The sequence below is a fragment of the Camellia sinensis genome, unplaced genomic scaffold (assembly GCF_055761805.1).
Source record: "Camellia sinensis isolate YWXY unplaced genomic scaffold, ASM5576180v1 Unanchor12, whole genome shotgun sequence".
In the NCBI taxonomy this organism is placed as follows: Eukaryota; Viridiplantae; Streptophyta; class Magnoliopsida; order Ericales; family Theaceae; genus Camellia; species Camellia sinensis.
This window is the reverse complement of record NW_028128998.1, coordinates 3,830,592-3,846,564: the sequence shown is the minus strand read 5'-3', so window position 1 is coordinate 3,846,564 and position 15,973 is coordinate 3,830,592. Positions and strand designations below refer to the sequence as shown.

General features: G+C 44.1%; 1 protein-coding gene across 1 annotated transcript in view; it reads left to right on the top strand.

The window, feature by feature from the left end:
- Positions 1–11,367: 11,367 nt before the first annotated feature.
- LOC145814720 (uncharacterized) overlaps positions 11,368–15,973 on the top strand; it is a 67,326-nt gene continuing 62,720 nt past the window's right edge. The window contains exon 1 of the mRNA XM_082911722.1: positions 11,368–11,658. Coding sequence (XP_082767848.1) covers positions 11,368–11,658 — 291 coding nt within the window. The remainder of the gene's footprint in view (positions 11,659–15,973) is intronic.

Below are 15,973 nucleotides of genomic sequence, written 5' to 3'. Positions count from 1 at the left end.
TGAAGCAAATCCTCGAACTAGGGGTCAGAAAGTCAGATCAAGAAGATCAAATGTTATCAAATAAAGCTTGCAAAGCTGGATAAGAAGTAGCCCTTAAACTAGGGGCATAAAAAAATGTCCGATGTGCTCGAAGAGTCAAAATTGGGACATTTCTCAAGCCAACGAAGATCGGCAAGAATGTCAAATCCCAGAAGGGAGGAAAGAAGAAAGTATTGCTGAAGGACAACCGAGTTCATATCCACAACACTGGGGGCAATTCAGCCCCCCATTGGATGGACTCCTACATCATCAGTGAACAGCAGTCACTCTCCTAGATTCAGATGGCTTCGAGATCTCAAAATCATTTGACATGGACAAAGCTACACTTTTACCCTTGAGAGGCTCCCTGGGCCCAAAATCCGGAAGCGCGACCCAAGCAAAAGTTAGAGCAAGGAAAAGAAGAAAAGAAGAAATGAAAAGAATGCAAAGAAAATGAAAAAAAAAAAAAAAGAAGAAAGGATGAAAAAAGAAATAAAAAGAATTGAAAAGAAAAGAAGAGCATTGCTCGCAAGGTTAAAAACCCAGAAAGGGCGGCCTTGGCAAAAGTTAGAGCGTAAAATGAGAGGTTAATACCCGAGTGTACCTTAACCCCAAACTACGTAAGGCTTGATTCCCATGTTTGGGATATGTAAGCAACTTCATTATGAAGTCTAGCCATAAACACTTCCAAATCGACTATGTCCATGTAATGGTTCTGATCATCTTTGTCTTCTCTGTATCCGAGAGTTTGGTTGTGATCGTCACTATGAGAATTGGTTACAGTGTACTGCGGTGCTATTCAAACAAGGGGCAACTTTCCGTTGCTGTGCAGTGCCATTTAGACAAGGGGCAATTTTCCTTCAGACCTGAGGTTGCGCATCTCAAGAGTAAATTCTGTGTTGGTCGAGCAGCCGCCATTTGCAAAAATAGTTTTTGAGAATTTTTACTGAGGTTGACTAATTCTCTTAAAAATTATTTCATTTTTTCAAATGAATATCCCGCCGTTGAAGCTGTACAATATGACTTCATGTAGACACTCCATTTTTGACCGACCTTAAGACTCAGACGTCACCGATTGAGCGTTTGGTGATGTTGCATAATGTGCTCGTTCAGAAGTTTCAGAGTCGCGGCCGTGAGCCCTGCCTCCGGACTTTCGAACCCTCTTCCGTGCCTTACCTCGGTTTGCGAACCAGACTCGATTTTCTTTGTTTCTTTTCCTGAGGGGAGGGAGAGGTCCCGTAGACCGTCTCTCAGTGGCCGTGGGCTACATTTTGTGGCCATAGGCCATTTTTCCCATTTCGGAGTCCGGTTTCCGGTTTTCGGAGCCATCAGGCCGTGTGCCTCGGTTCGGGACCGCTTAACCATCTCCTATTGCTCCGGTTTTTGGCATACTTCCTATTTTCTCCCTTTTGAGGGACACTGGGGTCTGAGAAACCCACTTCGTGGCCGAATGCCACTTTCGGGGCTTAACAGCCCATTTTCGGGACCTCGAACTGCGCGTTTTGGCCCCCGAACATTCATTTTGCAACGGTTTTCGTTTTTTTTGACAGGTACCTCTGTTTTATTACCGGGGAGGTCACTGAAGGGTGGGAGGCCAGCAATTGTTCCAGCAACCAGTTATACATCCTCCGACGCCCTCTGGCGCCCGTTTTTCGCACTTCCGGGCTAATGTTGAACACCTTGGACCCATTTTCTCGAACTTTGAACCACATATTTGTGATGTACACACATGAGAGGACCCTAAAAGTTGGTGGCCGGCCATTAATGTTACTTGACCCTTTTGACCCCCTCTTTCCGGGCTAATGTTGAACCCCTTGGGCCCATTTTCTCGAACTTTGAACCACACATTTGTGATGTACACACATGAGAGGACCTTAAAAAGTGGTGGCCGGCCAGTAATTCCATCTGACCCTTTTGAACCCCTCTTTCCGAGCTAATGTTGAACCCCTTGGACCCACATTCTTGAACTTTGAACCACAGGGTTGTGTTGCACATACATAGGAGGACACCATCAGTTGGTGGCCGGCCACTAAATCTGATTGACCGTTTTGACCCCTAGGGTGTGGCCGGCCGGCCACCTGCTGCAAAAGCAAGGGGCCGGCCATGATCCTCTCAATGCACACTTTACAGCTGTGGAGCTTTATCCCCCAGAAAATATCTTTATCCGGGGGATATTTTGTAGGGGAAAGTTACCCTCCTTTTCCCCCACCTTTACACCCCCTTTTTGGTGCATATAACCAGCAAGCTATATCATATGTTGGGGTTGGAAAAATTTGTCTAGAGGCTTCCATACACAACTCCATCTCTAAACCTCTCTTTTCCTTGAAAATTTCTAAGTCCCTAAGCACCATTTCTTCTACACCACCAAGCTCTACCATCACCACTTCATTTCCAACAACAAGGAAGGCTCCTCAAAGGCTAAAGAAGCTGCAAATTGGTCCAAGAAGCAACAAAAGTTTTGGTCTTCAAGGGTAAGTAATACTTCTCCTCTTTTGACCCTTTTTCTTGATCCATTAGTAAGCTCCATATGCTTTTTGTTTCAAGCTCCGGCCCTAACTGAAAGGGGCCCTCTTTTGAGCTCATTTTCACTTTTCATTAAGGGCTCAACCCTGTTTGAGCCCTCCATGATACACTTGCTTCATTGATCCTCTTATATGTCATAATCTTGCATGCTATTTTTGGTCCATGATTAATCTGTTTTCGAGCATGTTGTAAACTGACATTAGGCTTATTTTGAGCCCCTCTTCAACATTGAAGAAGGGCTCAACACCATTTGGGACTTCTATGTTATACTTACTTTTATACTCCTCTTTTATTCCCCATTCTTGCATGCAATGGCAGCCTACCATGCTCTTGTTTTTGGCCATTTTACAGTTCTGAAAAAGTGCTTATTTTGGTCCATTCTTCATGTTTCATTTAGGTCCTTTCATGGTTTGGGACCTCCATATGCCACTTCATGTTATATCTCTCTTTTATTCCCCATTCTTGCATGTTTAGTTAGCCCATCATGCTTTTGTTTTTGGCCATTTTACAGTTCTGGAAATAGTCCTATTTTGGCCCATTCTACATGTTTTATTAAGGGTCTTTGGCTGTTTGATGATTATTTTGCATACCTCATGTTATAGCCACTTTTGAGCCTCATTTTGCATCACATTTCTAGCATGTTTGTATACTGATTTTGAGGCTGCCGTAAACTGTAAATGTGCATATTTTTGGTCCCTCTTCAGTGTTGTAGAAGGGAATTTTTCAGTTTGGATTTTGCTTATATCACTTGCTTCATTACCCCTCTCTTGGCCCTTATTGTTGCATGCCATTTTTACCCTACCTATGCTTGCTGTTTAGCCATGTTTATAACTGCGAAAGTGCCTTTTTTGGGACTTCCTAGCTTCTGTCTTTGCATTACATGTCCATATTGTTCATGCATTGCATAGCTATAGGCCATTTCGGGGGCCTAAATTCGCATTTCGGGACAATTCCTTGCATTTGGTGTCATTTCACCTCATTTCGGGACTGTTTTCCCCCATATTTTACTGCTGAAATTCCATTAGAATGATTGCTATCCATTTCATGTCATTTGCATTGCGTATGCCATTGCCTCGGTTTGCGTGCCCGTGTGCACGCATTTCGAGGCACTTCATTTTTATCCGCCGGCATCTTATGTGAGTGTGGCCGAGGCTCACTCATGTTAGTATAAGCCCATATCATGTTTCCATGTCATTTGCATTGCGTATGCCATTGCCTCGGTTTGCGTGCCCGCGTGCACGCATTTCGAGGCACTTCATTTTTATCCGCCGGCATCTTATGTGAGTGTGGCCGAGGCTCACTCATGTTAGTATAAGCCCATATCATGTTTCCATGTCATTTGCATTGCGTATGCCATTGCCTCGGTTTGCGTGCCCGTGTGCACGCATTTCGAGGCACTTCATTTTTATTTGCCAGCATCTTATGTGAGTGTGGCCAAGGCTCACTCATGCTAGTATAAGCCCATATCATGTTTTCATGTCATTTGCATTGCGTATGCCATTACCTCGGTTTGCGTGCCCGTGTGCACGCATTACGAGGCACTTCATTTTTATCCGCCGGCATCTTATGTGAGTGTGGCTGAGGCTCACTCATGTTAGTATAAGCCCATATCATGTTTCCATGTCATTTGGATTGCGTATGCCATTGCCTCGGTTTGCGTGCCCGTATGCACGCATTTCGAGGCACTTCATTTTTATCCGCCGGCATCTTATGTGAGTGTGGCCGAGGCTCACTCATGTTAGTATAAGCCCATATCATGTTTCCATGCCATTTGCATTGCGTTGCCATCGCCTCGGTTTGCGTGCCTGTGTGCACGCATTTCGAGGCATCTCATTTTCCGAGCATTGTGCATACTAGGTTGTATCTTAGATCACATTCTGCCATTTTCTCGGTTTGCGCGCCCGTGTGCACGCATTTTGAGGCATGTCATTCCATAGCATTGTGTATGTTAGGATTGTATCTTAGTTGCATTTCATGCATATTGCATCGTGTTCGGGATAGGAGTTAGCCCGGACACGGGAACCGAGGTACATTTCGTACTCCGAGTGACGGAATGTGTCTCAATTCCCCAGTCACCAACACTCCGGATCATCCATGATGGAGTTAGGTTTTAGCTGTCTTCATGTGCATTCATTCCATATTGAATTGTGCAATTCGACTCCTCGGCCATCATGCCTCGATATGCGTGATTGGTGGCACGAGGATCGAGGCATGCATATATCTGTGAAAATACATTGCTATGCCCCTTTCCTGCTCTCTGTTGTAGCAAAATGAAGAATCAGCAACTTTCCGAGGCTTGGCGCGCCTTCCAAGAATAATTGCTAAACAGAGGCTAATTGGGGCATCCCGATGGATTTCCGCGCAAAGCAGCCTAACATACATCATCCATCAGAAGCGAGGCAGTCCCTGGCTTGCACGCCAGTTTTACAGCTTTCTTAGTTAATTTGTTAATTAATTTTAAATTTGTATATTATTTGGACTGTAATATTTGGGCTGTAATATTCTTTCATTTGGGACTGTATTATTTATTCGGACCCTCTGCGCGAGGGCACAACTGTAATAAGTGTGCGTGTGTGTGTTGTATGTCTTCCAACCCCACGTCTTTCTCCCTTTTATTTACCAGCTTATGGTGGTTAGATTAGGGCATATTTCAATTAGCATACAGTATGATAGCATGTTTGCATTTCATTCATCTGTATTGCATGCACCGGACTTGGCGCATCATACTAACTGCATTGTACTTTCAATTCCAAATTGAATACATGTTAGTCATAGCATTCCATATGCCATGTTTAGAATAGCCGAGCCTGTTATAGTTGCATTTTTGCATGTGTTGCATTAGGCATTTCTGTATACTTAGGATTCATGCATGATTTCTAATGTAGTTTCTATTTTGGCTTGGAGTACTCAGTAAGCTTTATGCTTTAGCATCCTTGCATGCGTGTGAGTGACTGCCATGATAGCATGCTTACCATGAGGCAATATGCTTATGTGATATAACTGCCTGAATGCCTGTGGGTGAAGGTTGGGTTACTTAAATTGGAATAAAACATCAAATGTTTTAAAGCCCACTAGATAGTGGCAAAACCATCTTTTCTAAGCCCACCCGAGGGTGGCAAATCCATGTCTTAGCCTACCTGCGGGTAGCACCATCAAATCATTTTCAAATAAACAAGCACGAAATGTTTTGTTCCAATTCGGGCGACCCAGTCTATACTTGTATGCTGTGAGCATCACATAGTAACCTAGGCTAATAACCGGAATAAGAATATACAATGTTTTCAAAAATAGATATCATGGTTAGTAGAGGCCGGTCTATGACCGGGCGAGCGGGGGTGCTCACGAAGTGACCTTCCCCAATCGTACCCTAGTTCCCGAGCCGAGGCAACTTTGGTGATGACGGACACGTGGCCTTTTGGCACCGAGTCAGGGTTTCCTAAATTTTCCAAAATAAAATATTTAGGTGGCGACTCTGTATCTGGCAAAGCAGTCCATGTTTGGCACTTCTTTCAAAATCTGTTTTCTCAAAACGATTTGCCGGATTTGGACTCTTTGGTTCAGATTTAGAACCGTAACTACAAAATCGAGTCCGAGCTGTGGCGAGGTCCCCCGCGGGCTTGTTACACTTCACCATGGCCATTTTCAATCTGAAGAATTGATGTTATTAGGGCAGTTACGCCAAAAGGGTCAAATGGGCAAGAGTATATCCTGGTGGCAATAGACTACTTTACAAAGTGGGTCGAAGCCTAATCCTATGCAGTGTTGAAAGCGTCGCATGTAGCCAAGTTCATCAAGAATAACATCATTTGTCGTTATGGGGTTCCGAACGAGATCATTTCAGATAATAGCTCCCATTTCAAGAGAGAAGTGATCGACTTGTTGGAGAAGTACAACGTGGCTTTTCATAAGTCATCCACATGCCGGCCGCAAACTGACAGAGCTGTTGAGGCCGCCAACAAGAACATCAAGCACATTTTGTAGAAAATGGTTGAGACTTACAGGGAATGGACAGACAAATTGCCATTCATTCTCTGGGGCTACAGGACTTCAATTCGAACATCTACTGGGGCAACTCCATATTCTCTGGTTTATGGGATGGAGGCTGTTCTGTCGATCAAAATAGAGGTTCCGTCGCTATGGGTTATGGCTAAGTGCCAGATAGTAGAAATGGACTGGCAACAGAGCAGGTTCGAGGAACTGATGTTGTTCGACGAGAGGAGGCTAAAAGCTTTGTACCATGTTCAAGGTTATCAACGTAGGATTCCCAGTGCTTTTAACAAGAAAATTAAGTCCTGAAATCTTAAGGAAGAGGGTGTTGAAAGGCAACCGAGATCTCATTTATGACCCTAGGGGCAAGTTCAGACCCAATTGGATTGGCCGTTACATCATTAAATCAATCTGGTCAGGTGGAGCCGTTATTCTTATGGACCTAGATGGCCTCGAATTCTCCCAACCAATCAACATGGACAAGTTGAAGAAATACTATCCTTGAGTGGCTCGCTAGGCCGAAAACTTGAAAGGGCGATCTAGGCAAAAGTTAGAGCACAAAAAATTTGAAATAAGAAAAACTAAGCTCGCAAGGTTGAAAACCCAAAAAAGGCAGCTTTGGCAAAACTTAGAGAGCAAAAGGAGAGTGTTAATACACGAGTGAATCCGAACCAAACTACGTAAGGCTTGATTACCATCTTCGGGATACGTAGGCAACTTCTTTCTGAAGCTCAGCCGTAAACACTTCGAAATCAGTTGTGTCTATGTGTTTGATCAAGGCATCTTTGTCCACTCATTATCTGAAAGATCGGTTGTATCCTTACCCTGAGAGAAGAGTTGATTACAGTGTTGAGCAGTGCTATTCAGTCTAGGGGCAATTTACCATCTCTGGATTCAGGGGTGTACATCTTGAGGATAGATTCCATGTGTGTCAGGTTGTGATCCTCATCGAAAATGGTTTTGAAAAGTTTTAATAAAAGTTGATTTTGTTCAAATTAATCTTTTTACAACTTAGACCAGTTTTGGACCAATTGGAAAATTTTTAGTACCCACAACTCCAATTTTATTGATTTCAATACAAAGTTCTCCAGCTTTCGATGCAAATCAAAGTTGCTTTTTATTACATTCAAAAAGAAAACTTGAAAGTACAAATCAAAGTAATAAGCTTGGGGGCATAGGTGAATCAGGTGTTCCTACGTCCCCTCCCAGTGCTCGTGGAAACTTTTGATGCTAAAGTAGGCCCAGCTTGTGCCTCATCTTCAAGCCAAGTTAAGCATTCACCAGAAAGGGCGCAACTAAAATTGGGAGCAGGAGTCAAAAGTTCCCTCATTCTCCAAGCATTGGGGTATCGAGCCAACTGTGAACCTCGGATTGGAAATGAAGCCAGGTACTCTATCCCCTCTTCTGGGCAAGTTTGGTCATGTCCAAACTGATGCCTGAACCGGAACGGAAAGTAGAATACACAATGTGTCAGGCCAATCAGTTGAATGTCGGGTTGTCGTGACATGCTGTAGCTCATCTCGGGCAGATCAAACCAACGACAACGCTAAGCAATGCTAACAGCAGACCTGTTGCACATCTGATGGCACCACCATCCCTCGTTTAGGAAATCAATTAGTCGTTGGCTAAAAAAATAGGCTCGTGCTGAATATGCAGGGCAGGAGTCCACTACCTTCAACCTGTCCATGAGCTATATCTTGGGAGGGATGAAAAATAAGAGAGATTAAAGAATAGGGAGATGTGCATTGAGAGCAAAAAGTGAGAAAAGGTTTAGAGAGAAAAATAGAAACTGAGTGCCGAGTAATGTGAGAAACACATATGAGATAGGGTGGGAAACATTACCTAAAGAAGTAGTGGACTTCCCGCAAATTTGTTTGTCTCTTACCGATGGAAAGCAACCAAGCCTATCAAAGTCTATGCCAATGCTAAGCCAATGCAGCTCTTGCCCTCTTTCAAGCCTTGGGTCACTTCGATCAAGTGAATGCTAGACCCTCCAGAAATTGGGGCAAGAAGAAAATGAGCCAACATACACAAACAAAGGGCATGCTATCGAAAACACTGCCGAAGACGGTCACTGCGGTCACTGACGTCAGAAAATCGATGAATGAGCCTGGGAATATCCAGCTCTCCGTTTTGGACCAAGGATCAAGCCTCATGCAAAGTGAGTCCACACATCCTTCCTAAAGCCTGGATGTGACCAAAACGGGGCTGAGGCAAGATTTCCTCGTCACACCGGGATTCCATCAAAATTTGGAATTCTTCTCGAACATACCTCTTGTCTACCAAAGCTGAAAACATGTGTGATCGGGTTCCAACACCTAGCCGTGGCCTGAAGGAATGGAAAACATAGTGGAGAACTACTCAAGGGGAACAGTGCATTTATCCCAAAACCCCAGAAATTCACTTTTTCCAAGCCATCTAAAGTCACAATCCAATTTGAAAGTTTTTTGGTAAAGAATGGCTGCATTTGTGGGAAAAACAAAGCTGGAACGAAGAAATTACAAAGTCCCAGCTTTTGTAGAAGATAAGGCACTGAGTGGAAGACAAGTGGCAACAATTTGGAGGTCCCTCACACTGATGGCCGACTGACCAGTGGTGATGGCCAACGGCTACCTTTTGTAGCCAACCGGCCACCACTGGTGGCCGACAACCACCATTGGTGGCAGACAGCCTCTGTTCATGGCCGATGGCCTCCTGGTTTGTCCTATGGTCAACCTGTATTTCGAGAGCGTTGAGAATCTGTGTTTTGTTCTGCTCTTTGTGCGTTGTGTTGTCATGTTTTGGTTAGTTTTGTTGAGCTGTTTTGTTTCAATTTGCTTATTGAGTTGTATTTGCTTTGCTTATGGAGTTGTATTTGTATTATTTTGATTATCGAGTTATTATTATTAGTTGTTCATCGAGTTTTTTTTACTCTGTTTTGTTGAGTGTTGGTCGGTTCATTACCTAATTAAGAAGGTTGTGCCAATACAATGTTCAATTTCCATCAATCTTGGTTTTATGCAATGTGGTGCTCGTGTGGTGCTCAGGATGCAAAATACAACACTTTTTCATACAAAAAGCTAGTTTTCATTCCGATCACAGCTACTTTTTACAAAAGAGTACAAGTTTTTAAAGAAAATAAAACTATCAAAGATGTACAATGTGCTAACACTACTAGTAAAAAGAAACTAAGCAAAAACATATCTCAGTCTCGATAGGCCCTCTTCGTCCTCTTCCTGGAAATAGACTCAGAGCTGTCTCCGTCAATGCCGCTGTATGTACCTCCCTTTGAACCAGAATCTGAACTAGAGTCATCACCGCTCTCTGCCTCAGAGCCTAGCTCAGCATTATCTCCACTAGCAGAACCTGAGCCAGCATCATCGTCTCCGCTCTCGGATGACTCGGCATGCTAACCCAGAGCCTCTTCGGTCTTCCTGGTCTCATCGTCGTCATCGCTCATGATAGGCTCTGAAGGGCTCCTCTGATCTCGACCACGGCGTCTCCCTCGGCCACGTGCCGAAGCCTGTCTCTTTCTCTTTTTTGCCGCCGAAGAGGCACCGCTAGTGCTAGTGCTGCAGGTGCTGCTAGTCCCATCGATATGGGTGGAACCTGAAAGGATAGTTCATATTAGTAACAGTAGGTATATCAGATGTGATGCAGAAGTCAGATACAGTGGATACAGTGTGTGAATACAGTGTGTCAGATGTGATCTATAGATGCAATGTATCAGTGCAGTGTGGGGAAGTGATCGGTTGAAATGTTAGTTTCAGTGTGTCAGCAGAAATTTGATGACCGGAATGTAAGAAAATTGAATAAAATACCTGAATGCTGTAGAAGCTGAGCAGTGCCTCTCTCCTCAATATCATGCTCCCGAATGAGGCCAACATCTCGAGCAATCCCTCAACGTACCCTGCGGGTGCCTGCAAACGTATTGGGAGTGATCAATATCCGGAAGGAATGAATATCTGAGTATCTGAGCGAGAATACAAAAAATGAGAACTGTAGTGCATACCGAAGGTGAATCAGGCACTCTGATATATCTGTGCCCAGCTGGTGCTGGCTTAATAGGAATCTGATAGGCCTCTCTAGTGTGTCGCCAACATGTTAACTCGGTCGGAAGCGCAGGCCAACTGAAGCCCTATCTAACGAAGAACACCCCTCTAGCCCTGCCCCTCTGTGCTCGAGCCTTGCTCGCCAAAGGGGCATCTACTGCACTTCCTGCACGAGCATGAGTACCCATCAAGGGAGGCATGAGATGCGTCTGGATATATGTTGCATAGTCCCCCTCTCCAAGAAAGAAGTCAGCATCCACGCCTCGTGTAAAGTCGATCACCTCCTGGGAAGAGAGACTCTTTGTAATCCACATGGATGACGAAGGTAGCATGGGAACCGCCTGCAACGGTAAACCCAAGGTTTGGCGTAGGAAGCGCTCCCCTAAGAACCAGACTCGGCCTACCGGTTCCTTGAGTACAAGCCGGTAACGGGAAGCACCCCAAGCGCCAGCAAACTGGTACCTGACACCCTCAAGCATCGTCGCACAAGGTTGCCATGAGATCTGCAGATAGCAAATACACAGATTGTTAGTTGCCATTAGATATGTAATATGAATCAGAGATGAAGTAGAAATAGCTGTGAGTTTTGAGTTACCTCTATTGTAGTCACTGTGTCAAAATACCGGCGGAAGAATGAGAAGGTCTCCCTAGTCCTCCTCATGCACTTGCCGTCGTATCAATGAGAGTAAGATACAACAAAAGGCATCTTTGTCCTAAGCTCTGGGGCGAGGGTCGAAAAATATGCATATACCCATAGTTGCAAAAAGCAAAAGGGTGACAGTGAGTATACAACAGATAAATACAGGTAATGCGAAAAGAAGAATATGTGTGCAATGTGCAGAGAATGCAGAATACAGGGAGGATGCCGAAAGTAGACTGTATAGTGCAACATACAAAAAGTACAAATGCAGAGCAGAGATCAGACTATGTGTGTGCAGTGTACAGAAAATGCAAAGTGGAAACCACGGCAGGAAATGTAAAGCAGAAAAGTAAAGCATACCTCTCAGGCTCTCCAATAGGTGCTGACTCTATTCCTGCTTCTGCAAGATGTCGAGCTCATGTAGCCATATATGGTGGCGAGGCCAGCACCGCGCCAGTCGTAAAGTCAAACCCGAGACAAGTCCACAAAGGCACTCAAGAGATATAGCCCAACAATGTTCGCCCTGTCAGCGAATAGAGTGGTGCCAAAAAGGAACATCAAGAAGCCTTGGGCGTACTGCTCGATCTCCTCTAGGGTCTCTGGCTCTGTCCCTCTGAAATGATCCACAAACCAAGTATATCTAGCTATCCCTGATTGAAAGAGAGGTGGGCATGCCTCCAGCAGGTAGATCCAGGCGACCTCCCACTCGTCCATGTCTGTATCGTAAGGGATCGGCCGACCCCCTACCTCAATGCCGGTGAGCATAGCGAAGTCATAGGGAGTCATCATCATGTCTCTCGTGGTAGAGAAATGGAGAGAGTTGGTGGTATCTGTAGACACCCCATTTTTGACCGTCCTCAAGACTTGGACGTCACCGTTTGAACACTCGGTGATTATCCATCTTTGTGTTCGTTTGGAGTTCCTGGGAGTCTCGGCTCGCGCGCCTTGCTTCAGGATCTCCGAACTTGACTGTTTAGTGTCTGGTTTTGCACCAAACACTTGTGTTTTGCCTTGGAGGGGCAGGGAATGCCTTGTGAGGCATCCCCACACACCACCGGCAGTGGCTAGAGGCCACCGGCTGGTTTTTACTGCCATCGGCACTTTTGTTTGCCGGTCGGCACATTTTATTGCCGGTCGGCATAGTTTGTTGCCGGTCGGCACTGTTTTTTGTCGAAATGACATTTTTGGGCAGCCGACCACTGCTCATCCACTTTATGGAGATATTTTGTGCCAGCTGTGATAGCTGGCACCAACTCTGCCTCCCTCCATACACGTGTATGGAGGGATCTCCCTCTAAGCAAGCTTGTTGTATAAGCTTTGCAAGAGGGAGTCTTATAAGAGGGAGGGTCTTCCTCTTTGATCTAGGTTAGAACTTTGGAACCAAAAACCAGAGCTTTGAGATATAGATACACTCTATCTCTATATCTCCCTCTCTCCCCTCCTTTGTGTGTGTTTCCTTGGCCTAAAGGTGGTTTTTACCTTACTTTGCACCATTACACACACTATTACACCTTACTCTGAGATTGAGGGACTTGGAGGGTTGATTCTTGAGTTTTTGGACTAGTTTTGATCAAAAGAAGAGGGCTAGACCATTTGTTCTTCAAAGGTTCTTCAAAGGTGAGCATCTTGCTTTATATTCCCCAAACTTGCAATAGTTTTGTACCTATCTTGCTTGCTGTTTTAGCTCTTGTGTATAACATAAAAAGGGCTTGTATTTTCATGCTTTAGAACTTTCATGAAGGTTGTTTTGTGGTTTGAGTGCAAACTCACCCTTCTAGGCCTTGTTTGGTCCATTTTGGTGCCTCTTTGGTAAGGCTTTGTTCACTTCAGCATTTTGGTCCTTTCACCACTAAAAACCAGTTGATTTTCAGTGTTAAAAAAGGTGGTTTGAAGTCTTGCATAGGGGAGGGACACCCCTCTCCCTTCATGGTTTTGTTCCCTTGCTTTTTGGCTTGAAAAAGTAGCATGTGTGCTTGATCATTCTTGGCCTCATTTCAGAAGTTTTTTAGGTGTTTTAGCTCATATGTAACCTCTGTTTCTGGCCGGATTTGTGCCTCCTTGTATGCTTGTAGTACTTGCTTTGTATTGCTCCATTTTGCTTAGAAGTGCATCTCATGATTAGGCCATGATTCTTGCGTGTGTTGGCTTAGTTCCATGAAGCTTTTAGTGTTGTTTTTCCATGCTTAAAGTCTGTTGGTTATCTATTTGGTCATGCTTGACTTGTTTGTTATGGGTGCTATGTATTTTGGCTTGAAAACTTTGAGCATGTTGACCTCTAGCATGCATGGTTGTGATCACCTTCATGATTTAACATCATTTAGGACCGCATTTTAGTCCAAGAATCATGTTTGCATGTGTGCATGTATGATCTCTTTTATGCCTTGAGGGTGTGCCCTCTTGTGCCTAGAAGTGAGTCTTGATGATAGCATTTCATGAGAGGTACTTTAGCTGCCATACTAGGAGGTTTTGGGGTCCCATTTTGCATGTAAAAATTCTGTCTTTACTTGTCTTAATCATGCCATAACTTGGTCTTGTTGTTGGAAGTAAAGTGACCCTTTTGGTGCCTTAACCTTGGGTCTATTGGCTTGCATGTTGACATGAGATGTTGCCCATCATTTTGAGCACTTTTTGGTGTTGTTTTGAGGTAAATTAAGGCCTGCACCATTATCACTTTAAGGCCCTCTTGCATGCTTGCTTCATGTTTGTTGCATGGTTGTTCCATTAAGCCTTGTAGCATATTAATCCCATGGTCAAATTGGTCCATGTTTGCATCATATTTGTACCTTGTATGCTTGGCATTATACATTTGTCATGTTGGTTGCATAATGCTTGTTGTGCTTTACATCTTGGTATCATGTTGCATTTTGAGCCATGTTTCCATAACATGTATTGCATTTACTTGGTTTGGGGTGTCAAACCAAGTGTGGGAATTAAGGAACATTCATACTTCAAGTGATGTAATGTGCCTCGATTCCCGGTCACCGGGGCCTTTGACTCCAACTTGATAAGGCCTCGGTTTTCATTTTGTTTGTTGCATGCATCTTTATATCAAATGACAAATTTGATTCTTTGAGCCACCATGCACCATTGATGGCTCGAAGATCGAAGGACATGCTTCCTTGAGTTCAAAACATGATAGGAAGTATGACCATGCTTACATGTGCCTGAAAACTCCATGCTATGCACTGTCTACCTTTTGTTTGCTGTCAAGACTGTCTCTGCAAGAAGTTTCTGCCCACCGGCAGAATTCAGTGCCGGCCGGCAATATTTTAAGTGTCGATTATCAACTCAGCAGGCGATGGAAATTCTGGAGTGCCGATGGGAATTCTATCTGGCCGGTAGTGCTCTGCAGTGTGTAAGGAACCTGTTCCAGGACTTGGGCAATTTTCAGAGAGACAAGGCAGCACAAACAGAGGTGGCAGGAGTACGGTACGGGTTTTTCGGGCGAGTCAAGTTCCGAGCATGCATCATCCGTGCATCCTGAGGTAGAGGCTGCGGCCACCCTCTTCTTTCCTTTGCCGTCTTTTCTTTAACTAAATTAGAAATTTTGTAATAATTTTGTTTGTTTATTATTCGGGACTGTAATATTTTATTTGTCTATTATTTCGGGACTGTAATATTCATTTGGACCCTCTGAGTGAGGGTAAAGATGTAATAAGTGTGCGTGAGTGTGTGTATGTCTTCCAACCTCACGTCTTTCTTCCCTTTTATTTACCTGCTTACGATGGTAGATTAGGGCACGTTTAATTTAGCATACCTTATGCTATACATGTGTGCATCCATGCATTTGTATTGCATGCATTAGGCTCGGTACATCACGCTAACTGCATTTGTACGTCAATTCAAAAAAAATTGAATATGTGATAGTTGATCGCATTTCATATGCCATGCTTAGATTAGCCGAGCCTATCTAATTGCATCCTGTATGTGTTGCATTAGGCAATTTAACATGAACTAGGACATGCGCATTTTGCTAACTAGTTTACTGTTTTGGCACGGAGTACTAGGTAAGCTTTTATGCTTTAGCATGTCGCATGCGTGTGAATGTTGCCATGATAGCATGATTACCATGAGGCTAGCTGCTTATGTGATATAACTGCTTGAATGCCTGTGGATGGAGGTTGAATTACCTAAATTGGAATAATGCATTAAAACTGTGAGTTTTAAGCCCACTAGATAGTGGCAAAATCATCTTCTCTAAAAGCCCCACTTGAGGGTGGCAAAACCTGCATTTTAGCCTACTTGTGAGTAGCAAACCATTTTCAAAACAAACATGAAATGTTTTATTCCAAATTAGGCGATTTGGTCTATACTTGTTTGCTACGCGTATAACATAGTAATTCTAGGCTAACAATTGGTTTAAGAACACATAAAGTTTTCAAAAATGGATATCACGTTTAGTAGAGGCCGGTCTTCGGACCGGGCGAGAGGCGGTGCTCATAGCTGACCTTCCCCGATCGTACCCAAGTTCCCGAGCCGAGACAAACTCCGGTGATGACGGACATGTGGCCTTCGGTACCGAGTCAGGGTTTCCTAAATTTCTCCATTTTAAAAATATTTAGGTGGCGACTCTGTATCTGGCAAAGCAGTCCATGTTTGGCACTACTTTTTCAAAATTCTGTTTCTCAAAACGATTTGCCAGACTTGGACTCTTTGGTTTAGATTAAGAACCGCAACAACAAAAATCGAGAGTCCGAACTACTGTAGCGAGGTCCCCCGCGAACTTGTTACAGTTTCTGGCGACTCCACTGGGGAAAATTAGAGAGCTTGACTC